We start from the raw sequence: 23710 nt of genomic DNA, 5'->3' as shown, positions 1-23710 counted from the left end.
CAGAATGTGTCTCCATTGATGAGTGTGGGGCAACTTGCTGAACATCATAAACTGAATGTACAGTTGTGATGTCAAACTGAAATGAGCTTCGTATCTTTCTTGGTATACCTTTGTCTGAAGGAAAAACCTTAATTTTTGTTTACCTCTTTAGAGGCTGCATAGACTGACTTTGCTCTGGGAACCGGCGATGTGTAGCTAGCAATTTTTCCTTGTTTTGCATAAAAAACCAGTTTTAAATAATGCCTCTGCATTTTAACTCGGAATTTCATAAATTCTAAAGTGAATCTTCTTGTGAGAAGACGATGATGATGACAGACACAGCTTCTTGCCAAATCATTGTTTAATGAAGTTTCATCTTCTGTGATATTTCCTAATTTACGAAGTATGGGAAACGACACTTGCTGTCAGGCAGAAAGAGGATGTGCAAATATTTTATGCTGATCTTGAGAGGAGGGCGGAGGATATTACCTTAGTTAGTATGTCAGTCTGAGCTTGATATGAGAAAAATGAGCTGTTCTTGATGTGTCAGAATTTATACTGCTAACACTTTATCACTTTTTAAAACAAACTGAAGAAACAATAGGGATACTAGGCCTTTTATGTTTTTTACAGAGAGTAGATTTTTGGCAGTGTACACATGAGCACAAATTATGAAATTTGCTGTTGTGAAATTGTGATATTTCTTTGTGAGACATGATAGGGTTTTTGTCTTGAACTGAAGGAATCTGATACTGGTTTATTCCTGTTATGATTCAATTGTTTACATACTCTGAGAATTCCAGGTGTTTTGAGAATATCACAGCATGGAATGTTTCAGCATGACAGATTACAAGCTTTCCCTACTGCCCCTCCACCACTATCCTCTTTTGGTTATTTTTGACTATTCCGTTGCATCGTATGCAGAAAACACATTGTATGTGTTTATAAGGCCCCAGAAATAAGTTTCTTGAGCTTTTCTGTTTAAATAGCCAATTTGTGCTAAATGTCTTTGAGTGTTTATTAAAAAGTAACCTACAGTGAAGTAGAAATAAGCTGTAAAACAAAAATAATTAAATCTATTTATTTCAGTGTTTAATTTTCCCAGTGCTTTCTTTTCTCTTACCTGTCTTTAAGTCACTCAAGTATTTTCTTGGCTATCTGCCACAATTTGTCTCACACAAGAGCCTACTGTTTACTTGGCTGTTACTTCAAAACTGTGTATTCCCAATATTTCTACACCACTGTTAGCTGACTTTAATTACGCCTGTTAACAAGAAGTGAAAGAGAAGCATTTGAAATTGTGTGAATGACTTTATATTATACTCATTTTAATTCTTTTAATGAAACTGAAATGCTTAATTGAGTCTCTCTTTCACTTTTGCTCAGATTTAACTTCTGCAGTTCTCATTCAGATTAGACACCGGTGTGCCCAAGTAGCATGATTTTCACTGAACTTTCTGAATACTGTAGAACTTTGGGGAAGGCCAAATGAATATGTGATCTACAAAGATCAACCAGACCATCCTAAATTTGGTAGGTCCTAACTGCAGATCTCATCTTTCCTGAATAATCTAGTATTGTCTTCAGTTTTTCTCTTCCATTGTCATTTTTAATCCGCAGGAAGTGATTTCTATGTCTCAGGACATATAACATTTTTCATTAAAAGAAAGGATAATACCAGTATGGAGGTAGCAGAGAAAATGAGGAGGCTGATAGTTTAGTAAATTTGGATTTAATGTAACTATGATTGCAAACACCTAATCAATTTGAAATATTTTGACCAAGAAGTACACATAACTTGCAGCAAGTAACCTTCTTTCCATGCTGCTGCATTGCATCTCATGTATTTTTCACTTTTGCTTCTTACCCTTCCCCTGTTTCTTACCTGTATAGTAATTTTTTTTAACATTGACTCATTTTATGTCAGGCAGGGAAGATGAGTGATAATATCAGATTTTTTAGCACTTCTACTAAAGGAGAAGATAAGCAAGGTACATGGACTTTCACAAGACTGAATAGAAAGTGTTTCTGGGACAATACTTTAAACGTGTATACCCAAAGTATATGTCCCAGGATGTAGCTTCATGGGATTTTCGGTGTTACAGATGTCTTTTTACACTACAGAAACTTCTCAGAAAAGTTTATCTCTGTGTATAGTCAGCTATTTGCCACTGTTTCTTTCCAGTTTTGATAACTGTTTTTTTTTAAAGAATCTTTGAATTTACTGCCTGTACTAATTACTTTGTTGTTTTTGTAGTGTGAGAATAAACAAAGACAACCAGTGTATATTTAGACAGACTTTTTCTGAGTATCAGCGTTATGAACTTGCCACATTTTAAGATGCCTTACAGTGTGTGTGTGTGAAACATAAATTGAAGAGCTCACAGGCAGGGAAGCTGAGGGAGATAGATGTGACGTAGACCCTGATGTGCAAGATAAGTCTATGGGATCAGTCTGGTTTCCTAACTGTTTCAAATTTAAAGATGGATATTACAAGATTATAGAAATCTTCTAGAGTCTTTTAGCTTTATAGCAGTAGTTTCTTGACAAGCCACTGAGGAAGAAGTAATGCCTGCCGCATGCTTATCTTTGGAGACATCTGTCTAACCCATTCGGACAGCCCTAGAGAGAAAAATCATGTCAAAATGTGGAGCAGGATAAGAGATGGACTATCAGAAGGTGACCAACAGCATGTCTATAAACAGACTAGCCTTCTAGGTAAATATTTATGGTTTATGTTTGTAAATACCTTGCTCAAAGGCATTTTTGTGCTTCTGTACCATAATGACTGCAATCAGCTGTGGAAATACATTTCCATCCAAAAAATGATCATAGTTTGGATGTTAGGAAAGCATTTGGTATAAAGTTATCCTGTATCTTATTGGAAAAATGCACACAAATACTCTTGGATATAAGCACTGTCGTCTGACAGATAGCAAAACACTAGGAGGACTTGCAGAGTACAGCTAATAGTGTATGACAATGAATCTGGCATCCTAGATGGGAAGCCGCACAGATGGAAGCAGAACACAATGCTAGAAGCGAACAACACATAAGTTGAAGTCACTGAAGATACCTACTTGGGAAAAACTGAAATCTCAACAGAGAACTTGCAGAAAGCAAGCTGATCTACTAATTTATGGCACAGACTTATGAGCAGTTAGCTCAGAAGTATCGTATTGTATGATAGCCCAAAACACAGGTTCAGTAGCCTACCCTGACATTGGTCCAGGCTTGCTTCAGCTGAAGTTGTGCTTAAACAAAAAAAATAAAAACAAACAAACAAAAATTAAAAATCCCCACCTGGTTTGGTTATTTCAAGCACTAGCTTCAGAATAAACAGACATGTCTCCAAGTATGCTACAGAGCACACAGGAGACAAGGTCCAAGAGATAAGCGAGTGTCACATGAACTGCATTAAAGTATGTGAGTGCTATTTTGAAACTAGAATGGAAATGCTTTGGGAAAGATTGTTTCTGTAGGCATTTTCTTTTTCTGTGCGGGCTCTTTTGTGTTGGCTGGTGTTACTATTGCTTTGACTCATGTTCTGTCAGGCCTTCTGCAAATAGGGCACAACTATGACTTTATGTATGGTGCAGATAAGACAGCATTTACTGCAGAGTGTCATATAGTTGTGTATAATTTTGCATATAATTCAGGAAAATTAGCTGACAGATGCAGATTATCTAATAGGAAGCAATTAGCAAGCAAGTAGTCAGCTTTGTTAAAGGCAGGGTGGATTTGGTGAAGGAAATAGGGGATGTTCTGCAAGGAGGGAGCTTATTTAGCACCTCCAGCTGCAGAACTCCTCCTCAGTTTCAGTGCGATTGCGCAGAGCACAGCTGCCTGCCTGGCATTCAGCTCACTGCTTTTTAAAGCTATGGTTGTTCATATGCTGAGTCAAAGTCATATGAGTGTCTATAAGAATCTAGAGGTTAGTACTAGAAGAAATGAAACTGGAAAAAAAATCCCCGAGAACTGGACTAAGAGAAGGAAAAATCTGCCATTGTTGAAGGGCTCTTTCAAATGAGAGTTCAAGAAGGAGTAGTCCATGGTTAGCAAATATTCAAACAAGTGTTGTCCCTCCTTTTCATTTTCTCTTTCAAACTGGATGATGGAAGGATGATGAAAGGATATGAAGAAAAGACACTCTGGGTAAAAATGTTTATCTGATGTTTCATAATGTGAAATTAACTCATTCATTGCATAATGTTTGAACACTGTATACAAAGCTAAGTCCCGAGCTGTTCTCAACATCCAGCACTCATTCAAAACCAGGAGGAGGAGCAGATGTTCAGCACAAATCTGATGGTGCTTATGGGTATGCGACCACTGTTAAGGGCAGCAGATTCCAAGGGGGCATGTTAAACAGAGCTACTCAAGAACACCCATTTCACAGTAACTGTGCTTAGTGTTATCCTGGAATGATTTTATGTGTAAGCAAGAAGTAAGCACCTGGCACTTCTGAGAGCTTATCATAGACTTCTTGCTCATTTTGGACCAGATTGTGAATAGTGCCTCAGGGATACCAAAATACGCTCTCTGTCCTGAGCAGGTACAACATAGATCATGCAGATAACATATGAAGATGTCAAATCATCATTGCCTGAGGGTTGATTGCAGCATGGCAGTATGCCTGCACAAAGAGATGTATTGTTTACTCTTGGCCTTAAAATAATTTGATCCAATATGACATATTACGTAAAAATGTTTTCTTTCTTCAAGAAATAGTTCTTGACAATTGCAAACAAGCTGGAAAAGTAAGTGCAAAATAAATTCCTTAGCAAATATTCAATATAAATTTAAGAGTATTGTAACATATATTCTTTAACATGAACAATGTTTTCACTGTAAGGCAGTCTAATTAATTTTACAGGATGAAATGCATTATGGAGGTACCTCCCTTGATCTAAACAGAGTTGCCCTTGGGATGAATTTATCCCGTGTCCATTAGTGTTTGCTAAGGTGTGCAACTTCAGATTCTGTATCACTCTTTAATTCTGATGTGCAGCCATGGTGAACATCGGTGTAACTGAGCTCAGTCATAAGAGCTGACTGCCATGCAAGGAGAGTTATGTAAAACAAAGGAAGTGTGCATAATTTTAAATCCAAGTGATGTAAGGAGTATATAGAGGATTTAATTTTTATTGAATTGCATGCTCTGTACTTTAGTCTTTCAAGGCCTCTGGACAAAAAGAAAACAATGGTGGCTTCTTGAAAAAAATAATTTATACAACATTCTGTAAACATATTAACACAAAACAGCATCAAGTTTAGATACCAGTGGAGAACACCATTTCCAGAATTAAAAGCAAAACAAAATAACCCAAAAACGCAACCCAGTTAAAATTCTTTGTGATGAATGCCAGGGTGACACCATATTGAGTTTGTGAATCTGGACTTGGAAGATGTGTTGGATGAGGAAGATGAATGCCCCGTTGTTATTTGGCTAAACTCTTAGGGAAGTGAACACAGGGTTGAAACAGAGTAGCGTGAAATCCTATGAAGAGAGAACAGAAAGAGTGCAATTTCGTTGGTGCCTTTCAGTCACAGTTCCTATGGCATTGAACACAGCAAGCACCAGGAATGATAGCTTTTGGGTGGCTCAGACCCTGTCCATGTTAGCGTGCAGGGTAAGCATGGCTGTTATTTGATACCTGACAGCAGATACAGGGTGGCCCAGTCTTTTGGGGGAAACCTGGGACAATCCAACCTGAGATGCAAATTCACTTACCTTGTGGCTCTATGAAAATGCTGCACATAGCCTGGTTACTACTACTCCTGCTTTCCCTCCATCTTTCCAGTCTATTTCTTCACAGCTCTGTGGTACCAGGCAGAGATAGGGAATGGTTTTGGGAACTCTCTGTGGGGTGCAAGAGGGGAGTCTCAGAATCACTTACATGGTTGAAGAGTTTGTTCTCTCCCTGCTTCTAGGGTAGATAGTAGTGTTTTTTATGGCTGTTCTCTACTTTCCTCTACCCTTCACTGGAATAGGAACTAGCTCCTTGCCTTCTCCCCTAAGAACAGTAAGGGACTTTTTAGCTGCATTAGCATATGCTGGAGTTGTTCGAGGGCAGAGGTGTCATGCGGCCTCCCTTTCACACACACAGACATCACTGTTACTTGGAGGGACGAAAGAAGGCAGGAGTCTGTACTAAAAAGAGCAAGATGCCACACACCCCGAACCACCTCCTAGTAAAGCTATTGCAGAGCAGTGAGCTTTGGAAAAGTGCTTATGTTTATCTCCATCCCAGCAAAGATGATGGAGCAGCTCATTCTAGAGGTCATCGTCAAACAAGTGGAGGAAAAGAAGGCTATGAGGAGTAGTCAGCATGGATTCACCAAGGGGAAATCATGCTTGATCAATCTGATAGCTTTCTATGATGGCATGACTGGCTGGGTAGATAAGGGGAGAGCAGTGGATGTTGTCTACCTCGACTTCAGCAAGGCTTTCAACACTGTCTCCCATAACAACCTCCTAGGGAAGCTCAGGAAGCGTGGGCTGGATGAGTGGTCAGTGAGATGGATTGAGAACTAGCTGAATGGCAGAGCTCAGAGGGTTGTCATCAGCGGCGCTGAGTCTAGTTGGAGGCCTGTAGCTACTGGTGTCCCCCAGGGGTGAGTACTGGGCCCAGTCTTGTTCAACTTCTTTATCAATGACCTGGATGAAGAGTTAGAATGTACCCTCAGCAAGTTTGCTGATGACACCAAACTGGGAGGAGTGATGGATATGCTAGCAGGCTGTGCTGCCATTCAGCGAGACCTGGACAGGCTGGAGAGTTGGGCAAAGGGGAACTTGATGAGGTTCAACAAGGGCAAGTGCAGGGTCCTGCACCTGGGGAGGAACAACCCCATGCATCAGTACAGGCTTGGGGCGGACCTGCTAGAGAGCAGCTCTGTGGAGAGGGACCTGGGTGTGCTGGTGGACGACAGGTTAACCATGAGCCAGCAGTGTGCCCTGGCTGCCAAGAAGGCCAATGGGATCCTGGGGTGCATGAAGAAGAGTGTGGCCAGCAGGTCGAGTGAGGTTCTCCTCCCCCTCTACTCAGCCCTGGTGAGGCCCCATCTGGAGTACTGTGTCCAGTTCTGGGCTCCCCACTTCAAGAAAGATGAGGAGCTACTGGAGAGAGTCCAGTGGAGGGCTACGAGGATGATGAGGGGACTGGAGCATCTCTCCTATGAGGAAAGGCTGAGAGAGCTGGGCTTGTTCAGCCTGAAGAAGAGAAGGCTGAGAGGGGACCTAATAAATGCTTATAAATATCTGAAGGGTGGGTGTCAGGAGGATGGGGCCAGACTCTTTTCAGTGGCACCCAGTGACAGGACAAGGGGCAATGGGCACAAATTGATGCATAGGAAGTTCCGTCTGAACATGAGGAAGAACTTCTTCCCTCTGAGGGTGATGGAGCCCTGGAACAGGCTGCCCAGGGAGGTTATGGATTCTCCTTCTCTGGAGATATTCAAGACCTGCCTGGGCGTGGTCCTGTGCAGCCTGCTGTAGGTGACCCTGCTTTGGCAGGGGGCTTGGACTAGATGACCCACAGAGGTCCCTTCCAACCTCTAACATTCTGTGATCTGGCCTACCTTTTTACTCCTGTTGTTGCTCATGCTTTGTCTTTCTTAGATGTATTTGAAAATGCTGTGGCCCCTTTTTGCAGGTTTCCCACTTGACTACAATTGCCTTCATGAGTGACTTCTTTCACTGTAAGCTTCTGCATGAGCAGATACAACCTAGGCTGTCCATTTGGTTTTGTTTGAAAGTTGCTGAAATACTCTGGGAAAGGAAGTCTACTTAACCACAGAATCAAGCATATTCAGCTGAATTTTCTCTTCCTCTGCCTTGCTTTTGCCTACTCAATGTGATAAGACGTGGCCAAGCAGGACCACCACTAAGTAATGATGACTTCAGAAGCAAAAAATGTGATATGCTCTGTGTAGTAGTGTTTGAGGAGCACATCATGCCCAGTGTGCTCTGTGATTTGCTGCCTTTCTGCAGCACATTTTGCAAAATGGAGCTACAGAAACACCTCGTGGTAGAAAGGAAGTCGGCAGTGACTGTGGAAGGTATTTGAGGTCCTGGTCTCTCTCAGCAAGCTCTGAGACTGTCTGGGCAGAGCTTTTGCACTATTAGGATCAGTCATTGAGTAACTACAGCATTCTTGCCTGATATGTTATGAAAGATTGTGCAGGAGGATAGGCGTGTGGTAGTGTGCTGAAGATCACAACTCCTTGCTCCAATGCTGCAGTCTTCTTAGCGGTGAGAGAACCAGACCTCCCTTTTGGATTAACCAGAGGGCCAACTGACTAGGCCTAAGGCTAAGACTCAGCCCTGGGAGCAGGAACAGTTGCCCTCCCCCTTCTTCCATTTAGGGAAACAGTTTAGGGCTGGCACTGAAAGGTCGATCTGTGCTGGGACTCTTCTTTCCATCTAACTCAAGTCAGTCTGCCAGGAACAGCGGATGTGTGATTAGAAGGGAAATACTTCTGTGCCAGAGGGGAACTCTTGGTTCATGGGCTCATATCAAATGCTCAGAGCATTTATTAGACCTAGCCAAGGACTACCGCGGTGGGAAAGAGAGAAAATTGGGAGTGAGGGTTAATGTTATCTTTATCATCATCTGCTTATTCAGCAATCATTATTCTGATGTGGGACATCTGGGTCAGGTATAAATCAGTGCAAATCAAAAACAGTGGGAATTTTCATTGTATCTTTCCAGAGAATAATTTGATTTTTCTCCCTCCTTACATCATCTATTTCAGAAATCCATTGCATGGATTGAGTATCTGAATATACAGGATCTAGTGGTATGTTTCTTCGAAACTTTATTTCACTCTCACAGTAGAGCCAAATTTTTTTTTTTTTGTGATTGTCAGTCAACCCAGTTGTGGTGTATTTTAGCTGTTGAAGCTGAATATAGCCTGCATTTATTTCTGTAGACTATTTAGCTAGTTCTGAAATGCAACTTGTTTTATGTTTGTTATTTCTTATGAGTTTGTTTCATTTGTTGTTTGCCTTTTTAATTTTTTGGTTTTTTTAGAAAGGTTTAGACCAGATCTGGGATGGTTAATTTATCTACAAATATATGGTAGCTTCAGCATAGAAACATTTTCAAATGGCATAATTAGCATTATATAAGAAACATTTGTCATAAAACACTTTAATTAGTACAGAATTAATCTAATTATTTTATCATTGTGATTTCAATGCTTTTTCATGTAAATTTTCATGAATTGCTTCATAACTATTTGCAACTCATCTGGAGCAAGGACATATTGCTTTAATTCTTTCTACTTTGAATTCCCTTTCTTTTTTCTATATTGCAAGGGCTCTATTCTATACATTTTTGGTATGAAGCAGTAGGTGTGTATTTGTGATTTTTTTTCCAAAGTCTTCAGATGTAAACTGAAAGGAAAACTGATTGTTATTGGCACTTCATATTCTTAGAATTTTCTTGTGGTTGTGATACAATTGCCCTTTGAACTGCACAGAATGTGAAGACATTTATAGTAATTTAACAGATCTACTTTATTGCAGAATAGGTGAATCAGACAAGGAAAGTTTTGCTTCTTACAGGGTTGTTGTTGTTGTTTCTTTATTTTGGGTGTTTTGGCTCTTTTCATAACTTAAGAAAGAGAGAGGTTTCCAAAGAGATGGGAAGCTTCAGCATCTACATATTTTTTAATGTCATTTTAGGAATCCTTAATAGTACAAACTGATGGTCCTGCCATTGATTCTTTCCAGTGCAGGGGAAGTATACCGCTATAGTTACATCCTGACATAATGATTTGGCTAATTAAAAATTAAGGCTGTTTCCTGAGAAAGGTGTTATTTTAATATCCCATTACTTAATCTTCAGGTAGAGTAAATGAACCCTCTCTCACTCCCCCCAAAATGGGGTTTTGATGTATCTTTGGGAAGAAAACTGCAGTTTATGTTTGGTAGAAGACTTCTTGTGTTCTAATAGCCTTAAACACATTTATGTTTAATGCTGGCTGAGCCAGAAACAGGAAATAATATGTATGGAGAATAAGTAACTCTATGTAGCCTTTACATATTAATTTACAGAAAGCTTCAGACTGAACCTATGTGATATGGAGCTCAGTCTAAGATGATAAGTGTAAAATCCCACTATAGCATCTTTATACTATCGCTTTCAGCACGGGTCTGAACCACATTAGAACTGAAATTTCCATACTTTGTTCTTTGGCTTGCTCACAATGCAATGATCTTAGCTAGCAAACTCAAGCAATCTTTGCTTGACACAAGAGTGAAACAGAAGAGCTTATATCCTGGCCATCAGCCAGCCCTAGGCTATAGGAATTTCACCTTCACACCATCTTTTTCTCTTTCTTTTTCTGGAGCAACTGCTTTTATGGACCCTGTTTTCCACTCAGCAAGTCTACAACAACCATATCCTGACCTTCCTTGTGGCTGAAAGGAACTGCACTGTCCTTATTTGTTAATCAGTAGAGCTGAGATTGCTCGGTCAGTTCTGAAGTCCTCTAATACACAACTTTATATCCAGCGCCATTTAGGTTTTTCTGGCTAATGAAAATGCTAGCAGAATATACTGATTCCCTTTGGCAGACTACATTTTTTGCTTAAATCTGAACTTTTGTGTAACTTCCAGCTTTGTGTATGTAGTTGATAATTGCCTGCTTTCAAAGGCTTGTTATGAGGGGAGGGATCTTGAGAGAGAATGCTTCTCATCACACGCTTCCTTCCTCCTTCTTAGGCCAGGTCTGCAGCTGTTTTGAGGACTTAGTAAAATGTACATGGTAGCTCTCAGTAAAAATATTGGCTTCTTAACTATAGTCTTTGAAAAGCCAGTGTTTCAGTACCACGATATCCTTTATTTCTTCCTCAGTTGTCCATATAGACAAATGTCAAATCGACAGACTACCAAGATTTGTATTTCAAATGCACTGCAAGCAGATGGAATATTAAAACATCTGAGACTAATCTAAAATCAAAGACACTGTAATTTCTGTGAAAGTGTTTGTTCTCTCTCAGTTACAGGGCAATGGTTCCTTGCTAGAAAACGGGCACTGAAATAAATTGCTGACTGAAGGATCTGCTCTTGGAAAGAGAGATTTTTCTTCTTAGCACTTCACTGAGATTTATGATATATGATTTGAGTCTCTGAATTCTCCATGAATTTCATTTATAACTTTGGTCAGTAATTTTAACAGTTGATGATTTATGGCTTCTCAGCTGTTGAATGAGTGTAATAATATTATACCTGTATGGTATGATGGCTAGATTTAGTGATGTTATCACTGAATAAGATATATGATATGTTGCAATACTTAAGCACTGTGGAGGCTATGTAAATACCACATAACCAGAAAAAGTCCACTGTGCAGGAATTTGTCTTGGGGACGTAGCTTGAAAAGTTAAGTGGAGGTTGTATAAAGCTGCTGGGGAAGGTCAGGTAGAAATGGACCCTGCTTCTTGACATGAAATTCTCCATAGGATATTGTGTACTCTGTTCATCAGATGGCACACTTCAGCCCTTCTGTTAACCTGGTTTTGTCTAGGATAACAGGGGCCAAGATGTCAGTGCTGCAGACAATATATGGCTATAGTGCAATTTGCAACAGCTCCGGGATGATGAAGTTCAAAGTTGGAGTCTCTGGAATGCCAGAGCGATATTACTATGTCAGTTTTGTTCTGACCACATTTACAATAGAGTTATTATTTCAGCCAGTTCATACAGAGACATACTGTTTAATTGAAGCTAAGATTTTGGCCTTAGTTGTAAGACTTGACTCAAAGCCGGACATGTAGAAGCTGGATTTAACCTTATGAGGATTTGATTCACTCATGTAATCTGTGAATTATTATGTGAGTTTGTGCATCTTTTTCCTGTGTGTTGTTTAAGAAGTCTCTGAAAGACTTATGAGGAATAAACACAAATATATTTTCTTACCTTCTTTATCTGTCTTGTGACAGTATTCTGCTGGTTCTTCTAAAACCTTTGAAACCTCAAATAAAAGAAGCAATCCCAACATTTATTCCTCTCTTAATCTACTGTCTAATGGATGTTTGTTATCAAGTTGTTGATTACTATCTCAATGCATACATAGACAGAAAATATCTTTGGTGTAACTTGCATCTGCTCAAGGAAAGGGACCACAATCCTCTGGCGCTATCGTGGTAAAGAATTGCACGGAGCTATCTAAATAAGAACTGAACTTTACAGATAACAGAATTAGACTGCCTCTATCAATTTGTTGTGTATTACTGTCATACCTAGAATTGCATCCTTGAGAAAAGATTAAATATATCCCATGTTTAAAGGGGACTTAATCAGAAGTCACTTCATGTGAGAATGCATATTTTTATCAAGGCCTTGTTGCCAGTGTAAGAGTTTTGTTGACTGATGGTCTGGGTTTCTCCTTCTCTCAACAGAAATCTCAAGAAGCATCTGTAACATAGAAGAGATTCAGTGAATGTATGCAATGGAAAAGTGAATACGAAGACAAAGAATGACTGTTTGTTAAATCCAGTCCTTTGAAAAGTTAAGTCTTGTTTAGTTCCTCGGTAGAAAGAAATGGCTGAAAATAATCTATTTCGTTTGAATTAAGGAAGCTGAGCTTTACTGCAGCAACTTAAGTAAAACCCTCTTGACTTCCTGGAAACTGAAAGAATTTTTTTTGCAGAAGTAATTTTCTCTGACATCACTAAACTGCATAGTGAGTTTGCGAGTGGTTAGTTTGGGGTAACAGAGGAAGCAACTCCTTCACAGATAAGCAGGCAGTGCAGTGCATGTGCCTAGTTATTCTCCTTTTTGGTTCAAGTTTTGCTGAGAAATTCTTTTGCAAACAGATAACACTTATTTTGCTTTCCAGAGAGAGACACATGCTGTTTCATAAGGATACACCTGATTTCCAGAAATAACCATGTTTTTGTGGCTTAAACTCGTAGCATTTGGCGCTGTATTTCTGAGACAGGATGCCTTTGTCAAAGGTAGGTAGAAATTGATATTTCTTTCTCTCATTTTGATCCCGTAATGTCCACTGTAGAAGTTAAACAAATGAAAAGCTTTGCAAAGTGGAGAAATAACATTTGTTCAGAAACTAGAATACAATTGTATGCAATGGTGTCAGAACCTAGATCAGGAAGATTGGTGCATAATGTATGAGGCTAAAATGTCGTCCGCATGGTCATATGTGAGAGTTTTACAAACCATTTAAAAAAAATTGTAATTGTATTTGAAAAAGAATACATTTAGATCTCTAATGTAAACCTGTTCAATGCAATCTTTGGTTTCATCTCACAATGCACTACTTTTTTTTTCTGTGTTGAAGTCCTTCAAGAAAAAATCTTCTCATCCATTTTAGCCACTCCCTGATCTCAGAATCTGCTTACACTTCCTTAAATTTTGATTTTTACTGCAGCGGGGTTAGCAAAAAGATCTAAAAAAGATCTAAACATTGTAAATTAATCTCCACAGTTGGGAAATTACTTATTTTATATTAATTTTGTAAAATAGATTTATTTATTTTATAAAAACTGCTTCTTAAAGAGCCTTCAAAATTTTAAATTGTCTGCCTAATTACCCCACTACAGGTGAATTTTTTGCTTGGCTTTTTTTAATTTTATAAGAGAAAGGTAGAGCCCAAGAGGTTGATCTTGTAAAACATGCTAGGTGTGACAGATAATGTGAGCAGCAACAAGAGCAATTAATTTTGAAATAATACTTTATCTAAAGACAAAAATGGAGCTATGTTTAAGAAAATATTTTCCTGAAGAGAACATGCAGCATTTTATATATGTGTACCTTCCATCAGTTTAGCTAGTTAATGTATTTTGGGATAGTTCATGGCAGACACAAAGGTTTTTCTCTAATATTCACCCTGAAAAGTGGCTCGAAACATATATTCTGAAATAGCAATAAATTATATGCAAGGCTGAAACCTCTTTTCACATACAATGAATTTATATACGCTTCTGTCATCATGTCACTATAGTAACTCCAGGTTTATCCTGATGTAAGCAAGAAAATGATCTGCATTTAGTTGGTAACCGGCTAAGAGGAGCATTTGAAGCCTAAGCATTAGTTCTTGTGTCCTTCAAAGTCTCTGGAGAGAGGCAGTACTGAATAAATCTGGCTGCTAGCGGTTGGATGTTATAAGAAAACAAATGGATGCTGTACTGTAGAGGAAAAGAACAAGATCTCTTGCTTTTTCTGTCCTTTTTTTTTTCTCTAATCTGCTGTCCTACTTTCCATTTTATAAGTCTTTGTAAGACTTCCCACTGCTCTCTTTTCTCCAGAAAGGGCAGGTTACTGTCTGCTCTTAGCCACCTCCAAAGTCAGTTGATGTGTTAGCTAACAGAGAGGGCTGGAAGACAGAAAGAGGGGTAGCAGTATTTTATTTCAAGTAATAGTTATTTTCTCTGTCCACACACAGTAGTATAGCTCAAGCCAGTTCCTCTCTACATACTTTTACTAAACAGAAGATCCTCAAAGAAGTTATGAGTTTTAACTCCTTTGTAGTACTCTTAAAGCAATTAACAGTCCACAGTGTGGTATAAAGTACTCAACCTCACAGATCTGGTTTTCATGATGTAGTTTGGCACAGAGATTGATTCTTCTGTCTGGGTGACAGAACCATTATACTTTCTTTGCTGTGTAGATTACTCTGCCTCCAAGGAGGATTTTGTTAATGGAGGAGCAACATTCAAAAAGGGTGATGTAGGCTTTGGTTTTACAGCAAGAACAGTTTTCAGGTGCTTATTAGTAAGTGTTCGGTGGGCTTCGGGACTTGTTTTGTTGTTACTATTATTATTGTTATTATTCTCTAAGAGCCTGTTGTACTTAGTGATTTTGAAGACCTAGCAGGAGAAATTTTAAGGTTGTCTGACTTCCACCACAAGTGAAGACTTCCTATAAAACATCTCTAATTTCCTGTAATTACCACGCCACTTTTAAGCACATCAAATGACATTAAAAGAAAAAAAAGTCAGAAATATCTAGAGCCTACACAAAGGCCTTTTCACTATGTAAATCCTCCAGATGAAAAACATGTATCCAGCTGGTTATCCTGGTAAGAAATAGATGAGTAATGGTATTTGTGGATGTACCCATACATACCAATATATGGTGTCAATAAACACCAGACTTGAAGTTTGATGTGTTCTTGTAAACATTTGCAGTGCTGAAACATCCCATTAAATTCATCACGTTTTTGTGCACTGTTTATTAGTCTTTCAACTTTACCTACATGGAATAGCTAGCTTTGTTAAAATCTTTAGTTGCTGCTTAAAATCTTTAGTAAGATTGATAACATAACACCTTCTAATATCTAGGCTGACTTCCCAATCAAAAATCTTATGCTAACATACCTGATACAAGCATGAATGCCTGTTTATGCAAAGAAACCCCAACAACAAAACAAAAAACACCCAAGGCAACCCAATTAAAAAACACCAGAAAACAACAACAACCCGCCGCCCAGTGCCGCCCCCTCCAAAAAAAAACACCAAACCAACAACCAAAAACGGAAAACCCCCTTTGCTCCCATTTAGAAAAAAAAAAAGAAAAGCTTGCAGGACAAGCGCTGTTTTTTCCATTAGGTCATTATTTCGGGTTCATCCCCCACTCTCCACAAAAGTATCAGCAATTTGACAGCTTTCAAAAGCCTTCACCCACTGCTGGGCCACTTCCTTTATTTCAGAAAACTAAATAATTGCTTGATATCTTTGGGTGTGACTTTTTTATTTTCCTCATTAAAAGTACCAAGCTTCAAGCAGGCACATGAAATCTGCTGCTGTGCAGTCTCCACGCCTACCAACTGTGGAGGCTTCCACCTGCAAGTGTTGTGTTTTCTTTGCACAGACGTCAGCATCAGTATAGGCCATCCTAGGGTTTTGACTTTCTGTGAAAAGCTTTTTCATGGATTGGTCTATCCCTTTGGAAAGAGTCTGGCAGACCTAATTTTTAAGTAGCTGAACTTAGTAATATTGGCTCATTTTATGTGTAGGTTAAAGGAAAAGGGGAATTGCTCTGGCAGGAGGATAGGTATTAAGGTAGAAGGAAGTGAAGGATTTAGAGCACTGCCTCTGATGTCTTCCCTCTTATTGATATCCCACTGCAGGTTGTGTTTAGGACTCTATCATTTTGTTTTTAGTGGTGCACTTAAGGCTTTCTGGAATAGATACCCCAGAGTCCTGCACTCAGGGACTGCTTAAACATTTGAAACCAATTGCCTGCTTTCACATCTTGCACAGTTCCAATACTTTCTTAAAAGTCAACTGGGACTGAGACTTTGTGTATCCACAGGGATGCTGGCAGTCCTGCTCTCTTCCTGGGCTGGCCAAATGCAAGCCAGTTCTAAACTGGAAGCCATTCAGTTTCATAATGGTGTTGTACCTAAGCCACCAGCAGGACACAAGTGGATCGGAGCACAGCAGCACACTAGCATAGCTAAATGGTTTCTGGACTAGGATTACTTACTGATTTGAACCAAACATGTAGTTTTCTTTACCTATTCACCTAGACCTGCACAAACATAACAAGCAGGTGTCTGGGTTGTTGTGGTTTATTGAGAATAACTGTAGATAGAGCAAGAGACATTGGTTCTGGACTAGTGGGTATTTGTTACGTAGTATGGAAAAGACATTTGCTAGTCATTCTGTATTCGCTCACATCAGTATATTGATGTGGTAACAATTTTTTACCAGTATAGACCTAAAGCTGCAAAACTGCCATGCAGAGACCAGTTCTGAAGAAAATTCAGCTCTCGGTGGCATGGTATGTTAGAACTACATCCTTTAGTTTTAGTTTTAATTTGGTGAACTTCCATTTATATATTTAGGTTCTGAAGAACAAAGCAAGAGTGAGTGGGTTAGAAACATTGCATATATAGTGAGGTAAGGCAGAAGTGGGGGGAGGAAACAGGATGAAGTGACTTTTCAAAATGTTCCTATTGTGAGGAATGAAGCTCTGTTTTTCTGATTCCCATGACCTATCTGCAGAACTGCCTGCCTCTCTAGGAGCATGTGTATGCATTAAAAAAGTAGGCAGTCTCCACACTAGAATTGTGAACGCGTTGTATATAGTGCATAAAAATTATCTTGCTTTCTTTCACTGTGCAGCCGTATTGTGGTATATACTGTATCATGCTGGGATCAAGGAAAGAAGAACAGCAGGCCATGAAAATGTTCTGCCCTCTGTTTACGTTCTTGATCTAGTTTGAAGAGTTAATATTCATAAGCATACATCTGGCCTGCCAGGAAGGCAGAGCAAATTAACCAAAGATGAACTCTCTGCTGTCATGTCTTGACTTCTCTTTGTACTTCTTCAGCTACCTCATTTATAGTTGAGTGTCTCTGCATTACCTCGTGCTTTGCAGCACAGGTTTACCATGAGTCTTGCCACTGTCATTCCCCTTTGTTGGGGTGGCTATTCCTCCCGTGCTGCCAGCCTCAGGGGTGAGGACCGCGGGGGATGGCTGCAGAGATGGCGCCTGAGAGCAGAGATGAGAGGCGCTGAAGGAAAGTGTCATGTGCTGGGCAAGGCTTGCTAACATGAATTCAGCTCCTTGTGACTGAGTGAACTCTTCTGAAACCCTAGCAAGAACACATGCGTTACAGCACTGGAACAGCTTAGGTAGGGCTGGACTGGATGTCTGTGGCCTGCTCAGGACAGACATGCCCTTTGAGCTGGCTGCTGGGGCTGTGACTGCCAGATCTACCTGGGTGACAGCAATTATCGCTGAGCTCTGCTGCTTTCTGAGGATGTCCATTTTTCACATTTATTCATCTTTAATCATATATAACTAGAAATCAAGCCATTATTTCTTTCAGGCAAACTTATGAAGTGTAAAACATCCAAAGCATTTTGGGGGGAATAGCTTGCTCTCTTCAAAGCTCAGTTTAGGCCCTGAACTGCTTTTGCGCAAAATACGGTAAAAAGTTTTAAAGTGGCAAAACTCTGACTTCCTCCTGTAAATGTCAAGATTAAAATAACAGACATAGTTATGAAAGCTGTTTTTTTCACTGCAACTTTACTGTTCTCTCAGACTGTTGTACTGTGTGTCCTGATGTATTTCCAGGCTATCCATACACTTGCAAACAGAACTTGTTCACTGGTGTTTCAGTAACTGTTACAGCATTTTATCTATTTCCAGGCTTCTTTCCCTTTTAAGTAAAGCAGTTTGGGGCCTTCAGTGCCAGGATTTTAGAAACTAGCTATGAGCACTGCAGTGGCAGCTTGTAATATCTGTAGTGTTGTATAGCTAACAGGATCCACTTTTCGTTTCTTTCATACCACTACTTTGGAGTACTGTTCTTCCAGTTATTCCCTCCGTGTCAGTGCCTCCTTGGCTAGCCTGCTTGCTTAGGTTTCTATTCTCTAGTTTCAAAGACTTCTCTTACAATCTGTCTGTTCTTCATTTATAATCCCACTGCCCTGCACAGAGCTCTAGAGGTATCTTTTGTTGTGCATGAATGACTTTTGTTGTTGTTGCAAAAATGTGGACTCCATGAAGCAATGTTTTTAATTACCTTTTGAAAGACATTCTTTTCCTGACAAAAAGAAATAATCAAACTAGCTGTCTAACAGAATAATGAAGCCATACAATGAAGCTTTCTGTACAACGTATAAGAAAATAGCAGTTCGTTAAATGAAGCATGTATATGCTATATAAGCTGAAAACTTTTCTACTTGGGGAAATGTAGTACAATACAGAGCTGAGATGACACAAAAATATATGGCTAGTAAAGCCTTTTCAGTTAATCACATACATTGCAGAAGCTGTGAATGGAATATTTAAGATAGTATTAATCCCTGAACTATTTCTGGATGCTTGTGAGTTGAGACATGTATAGGTGGAAAAAATGGTAAGATAAAAGGCAGAGCATAGCCAAGCTTCTGGAATAAGATCTAAGAGACAGAAGTCAGCTGCAGTCTAGGCTGTCTTGGACACTCATGGTGTGAAGTGTTAAGTCATTTTCATTTCTCCAGATTTCAGTTTCATCATCTGTTAAGTTGAAGGTAGTAACGCTTACTTTGTTGCATAATGTAGAGCCATTAATTCCTTAAATATTCTGAGGGATGCTTGTCTGCTGCAACCTGTAAACTATCACAAATTAATCTGAAGAAACTGGTTGTGCATTAGAGTATTTTGAAAGGTATATCTGAGCAAAGAAAACTAAGTATGAAATAAGTGACTTGTAGATAAATTTCTACCTTGTTCTCAGTCCTAAAGCACAGGTGTTGTCAATAGGGGGCTGATAATTTTGTGCTAAGAACAACCCAGACCGTGCTTAACTTCAGCAAATCTGAAATTCTCTAAAACATCATGATGTCAACTGTAATCTCCATTTTAACCAATGTCGGGTGAAATAACTGAAGTTGGTCAATGAGTCCTTGTGAGGCATAAGAACAGGACCGCCAGCTTTTTACTTCCCATGTCTGCGGGTGAGATGAGAAGGTGTGCTAAACGGACCACACCTGCAAAAGGCTTCATGTTACACAAAGTATCCTCCACACTTAAAGGTAAATACAATAGTGAGCCTGTCTAGTAAATGAGGTGTTTTAGGAGTCTCAGTGGTAGCATTTATAAACATAAACCAATTGTTCTAGAGAAAGGCAGTCCAAGCTGACTCTGTCAGCATAAGATTTAAAAAGAGATGCTCGCATAATTGAAGGAAAGATGACCAATGCTGCTCTGCAGCAGTTTAGTTAATCTTCTTGGGACAGACCTCAGATGTCTAAAATGAATACAGAATCAGGTGCATATACATCTTAGAGAAATCTTTTGGTTTTAACAAGTTTTGGATAGAGTATCTGCAGGATTTCTTTATTTGTATCACTCTTTCTTGGAAGAATTTAAATGATAATGAAACATATATTTTTAAAATTATGTATCATTTTTTTTGATTGGTCCCTGATGGCTGTGAGATTGTTGCCTGACGTCTCTTGTAAGCAATATGCAAGTTCCCTCATCCCTAAATAACGTGCATGCCTATGCCATGTATCTGTGTGTGAGTGGAAGTATAACATTTATGATTCCTGAGACTGCCCAATAAGTACATGAAAATACTTGGCCTCGTTTGCAGTTTCGTTAATGCTTCTGCGCTCAACTGTGCAGCAACGTAACTGGAAGACTTTTCTACATCCTCCACACACCTGCAGTCTAGTGTGTTAGTTTGAAGTATGAAATGTGGTTGAGGTTGGAGGGAAAGATGTGAAGCAGCAGTAAGAAAAATACATTAGTACAACTTAGTAGTATTTCTGATTTTGCTGTCCTAGTCTGCTAATCAAATGTCTTAGAAATAAACATTTCTGAGAGATACCCAATACGCTCAATCTATAAGAACAGCTTAACCCAGTGTGAACTTACGTACTTACAGTTCAGAAGGTTATAGTGGAATACAAGGGGGGCAGTTCAAGGAACTGAATGTGCGATCTCTAAAGAGTTATTTATCCTTCATAGTAATGGAACAAAGTTTTGTAATACTTAGAGATTTTGTAATACTTGGAGGTGAAACTTTCATAAAATCCAGCAATGTTTGGCATCCTGAATTTGGCACTTCATACTTTTTTGAAGATTGACCAGTTTGTCCATGAGGATTTAGAAGCAATAAAATAGATAAGCTTTAATAAGTAGTAATATAATATTTATAGAGGCATAATATTTATGGAAATCTCACCTACAGATGCCCTTTGAATTAACACAGGATGTATTCAGTTCATTAGAAACCATAGAAGAGTTCAGGAGAGAAGGTCCTACAAAAATTTCAAGATTTGAGAATCAGATTATTCTGAAAGCTAATAAAAAAGTGACAGCTGCATTTGCCTTCCTGCTGTGATTAATGCTAGGCATAAGGGCCTGTTAAGACTCAGTTTCGCACCACCCTGAATGAACAGACAAGTGTTTGGCATAGTGGCTTGTTTAAGTTTTTGTGTCAATGCGGGGAAGAGAGCCATTTACAACGTGGAAGTGATTCTGCTCCAGACATGTCAACAAGTGTGTCGTCATTGCAGGATTGTACCTTAAATGGCAAGGGAAGGATTGCCTGCAAACCACAGCTTCTAAAAAACACTCTTCACTGAGCAGTGAAGACATTTTAATAACACTGAGCATGTCAGATATGCCATTTTCGGCGACTCTCTCTGCAGTTGATGGTCTCTGTTTCTCTTCGTAACAGAATTGCTGCTCACCTAACTCTTACCTCAGTGGTGATGTCAGTGGAAAGTTGGAAAAGGCTTTCAAGTGTCTTACAGAATTTATTTTATCTTTGTGGGTTTTTTACTGTATTTTGTTGAATTATTTTTGGCTTCAGATTAGAACAGGAAAATAAAGTCCACTCTTCAAAGTCAAAGTTCTGTAGCTGTCCTGAGAAAGCTGTTTAGTGGAGACACCCCAAAGTTTGACTATAAGCTCCAAAATACTTGAAAACTGTTTCTTCATAGAAGAAAGTGATCAGATTTTCAGAAGACCTCCACGTGCTTGTCACTGAGACGATATGAAAAATTGGAGTGTGCAGCTGCAAGTTAATCTTTTCTGAAACTTTTTATGAAGTTGTGAATACAGAACACTTGGAAAGTCAGGAAGGAGCTGCTCCTGTGTGTGTGTGACTGTTGTATCTGTGTGTATATTAGGGCTAATGGCCACAGTCATGATCAAGCATTCTTGTTGGGCCAGGTGTTGTACAAATGTAGGATGAAATATGATCTTGTCCTCAAAGGGTTTATGATCCAATTCTGGACAGCGTGGATACTTATTAAAAAGGAATGGTATAGAGGCAAGAGGAAAGACAGATAAGGGAAAAATTAATAGTAGTGTATGTGCCCAGCCAAAGAGCTGGCATAATCCCCTGTGCTATTTACTTCGTTTTCTGAGAAAGAGACAAACAACATGTTATTCAAAGCAGCATACAACTGAATCAATTATTCCGTGGATCCAAAAGAAACTTTCCTACATATGTCCATATATTGCAGGTCTAACATGGTGCTTTTGTAACATCTTTGCGTGACAACAAATGATGCATATATTCCTTAAGGATAGCTCTTAATGATAAAACAGATGCAGGTAAAAATTTACAGTGCTCCAAAGCTCCTCTCTTGCTGTATAGAAACAATAAAAAAAAATCAGGTCACATATAAAGGCACTACGTTTATTTGCAATGATTATTTTCTCCAGCTGTTTAATCCTTTCATTAACATATTGCATTCTCTCACCAGTGAGTGAAATATGATAAACAAACAACAGAATGTGTAGATGACGTATTACAAACACACACACACATACACATACACTCTCTTGTACGGGAGAGCATATAAGCTCACCCCGCCAATTCTCAGTTCTTGTAGCAGATACTCTATCTGCAGGAGATGAGCTAACATGAACAGCATCTGTATATGAAAGAGAGGAAATACATTTTTTTCAGTTCAGAAAATTTTTATGTTGCATTCAGCATTCTCATACCTAAGTGCTCATAAATAGTAACAATGATAAATTAATTTCTACCTGTAATTGACCTAATAGACTTATTTAGACTAAAAAAAAAAAAATTGGATTATAACTCATTTCTCTTGAAAAAAGAAAGGAGAAAGAAATACACAACTTATCTGCAGGGTTGCAGAGGATGACATAATGTTTCCTGAATGTCTGATGGTGAACTCTATAGACCCAAGCTTCTGCAGGCGGGTTGGACTAGATGACCCACAGAGGTCCCTTCCAACCCCTAACATTCTGTGATTCTGTGATTTTGTGAATTCAAGTGTGATCTGGATCTGTATTACAGTATAGAATATTTATTGAACTCTCCAGAAGGGTTGTGTGGTGCGGGGAATTTTTGGTGGAATTGCTTGTGTTTCATTTGCTGAGTTGGAGTTCAGGGTCATAAGGACTTTTGGGTTCTGGATGGCTGCAAGTTTAAGTGAGAAGGTTTTGTTGTAAAATACTAAGGGTTTGGAATGGCTGTGTCTGCTATTACAGTAGGTGATCATGAGATATAGCTGTGAGTAGAGTCTTGAATGAAGCTGTTGTATTGTGTAATAACAGTTTAATAATACTGCCTTTCTGTAAAATCTGAGCTTTATCTGTTAGGTCAGCTTATCCTTGTGACAATGAGCAACCATAGGTAGCAGGAAACAGGTTTGTAACCCTACATACTTTTTAAAAAAATCAGTAAAGATCTTTATGGTAGTCTTTAAAAAGTGCTGCAATGATTGATAGAGTGATAAATCTTCTGATTTCTGGCTGGTGTCATGGCTTTACAGTGTTAGTGAATGCAATCGTTGTCTTTTTTGTGAAATTTTCTGTAGCTATAAGAATTAACATTCAGAAAAAAGTTCTGATTGGGTATGAAGCCAAATGAGAGGAGGTCAGTGTTGTGGGACAAGGAATCAGGATGTGATGGTACAGCTACTGCTACCCCAAAGCATCAGAGGAAGGATGATGAATTTGGTTTCAGAGAAGAGATTGGATGCTGGGACTGAGATGGCAGCAGGGAGCAGAGCAAGTGAAAGAAGGGGGACAGAGAAAGACACAAAAAACATCTAGAAAGCCTCTAGGTCATACTGCAAGGCCTGAGATAGCAGCCAAGGTCCCTGAGTTTCACTACTCCTGTGCTGTCGGCACATACCTGCAAAACTCGTTGATGAAAGTCTTCTAGCACTGTCCTATACAGAAGATGAATGTTTCTGTAAAGCTATTGGTACTCCCTTAAGCCCAAGGGGCAGATCTGAGCAACAAAACACACACATCCCAGTCC

General features: G+C 39.2%; 1 protein-coding gene across 6 annotated transcripts in view; it reads left to right on the top strand.

Annotated features, from left to right (window-relative positions):
• The first annotated feature begins 12484 nt into the window (after positions 1-12484).
• Positions 12485-23710, top strand: part of PTPRC (protein tyrosine phosphatase receptor type C) — a 66195-nt gene continuing 54969 nt past the window's right edge. For 5 of the 6 annotated variants that reach the window (XM_075422310.1, XM_075422307.1, XM_075422306.1 and 2 more), the window contains exon 1: positions 12719-12949. In XM_075422310.1, the coding sequence (XP_075278425.1) occupies positions 12883-12949 (67 nt within the window). In that variant the 5' untranslated portion in view covers positions 12719-12882. Of the gene's footprint in view, positions 12501-12718; positions 12950-23710 lie in introns of those variants that run through there. The other variant, XM_075422305.1, reaches the window with a different exon arrangement.

The sequence above is a fragment of the Opisthocomus hoazin genome, chromosome 6 (assembly GCF_030867145.1).
Source record: "Opisthocomus hoazin isolate bOpiHoa1 chromosome 6, bOpiHoa1.hap1, whole genome shotgun sequence".
Lineage (NCBI taxonomy): Eukaryota > Metazoa > Chordata > Aves > Opisthocomiformes > Opisthocomidae > Opisthocomus > Opisthocomus hoazin.
This window is presented reverse-complemented; position numbering and strand designations above follow the sequence as displayed.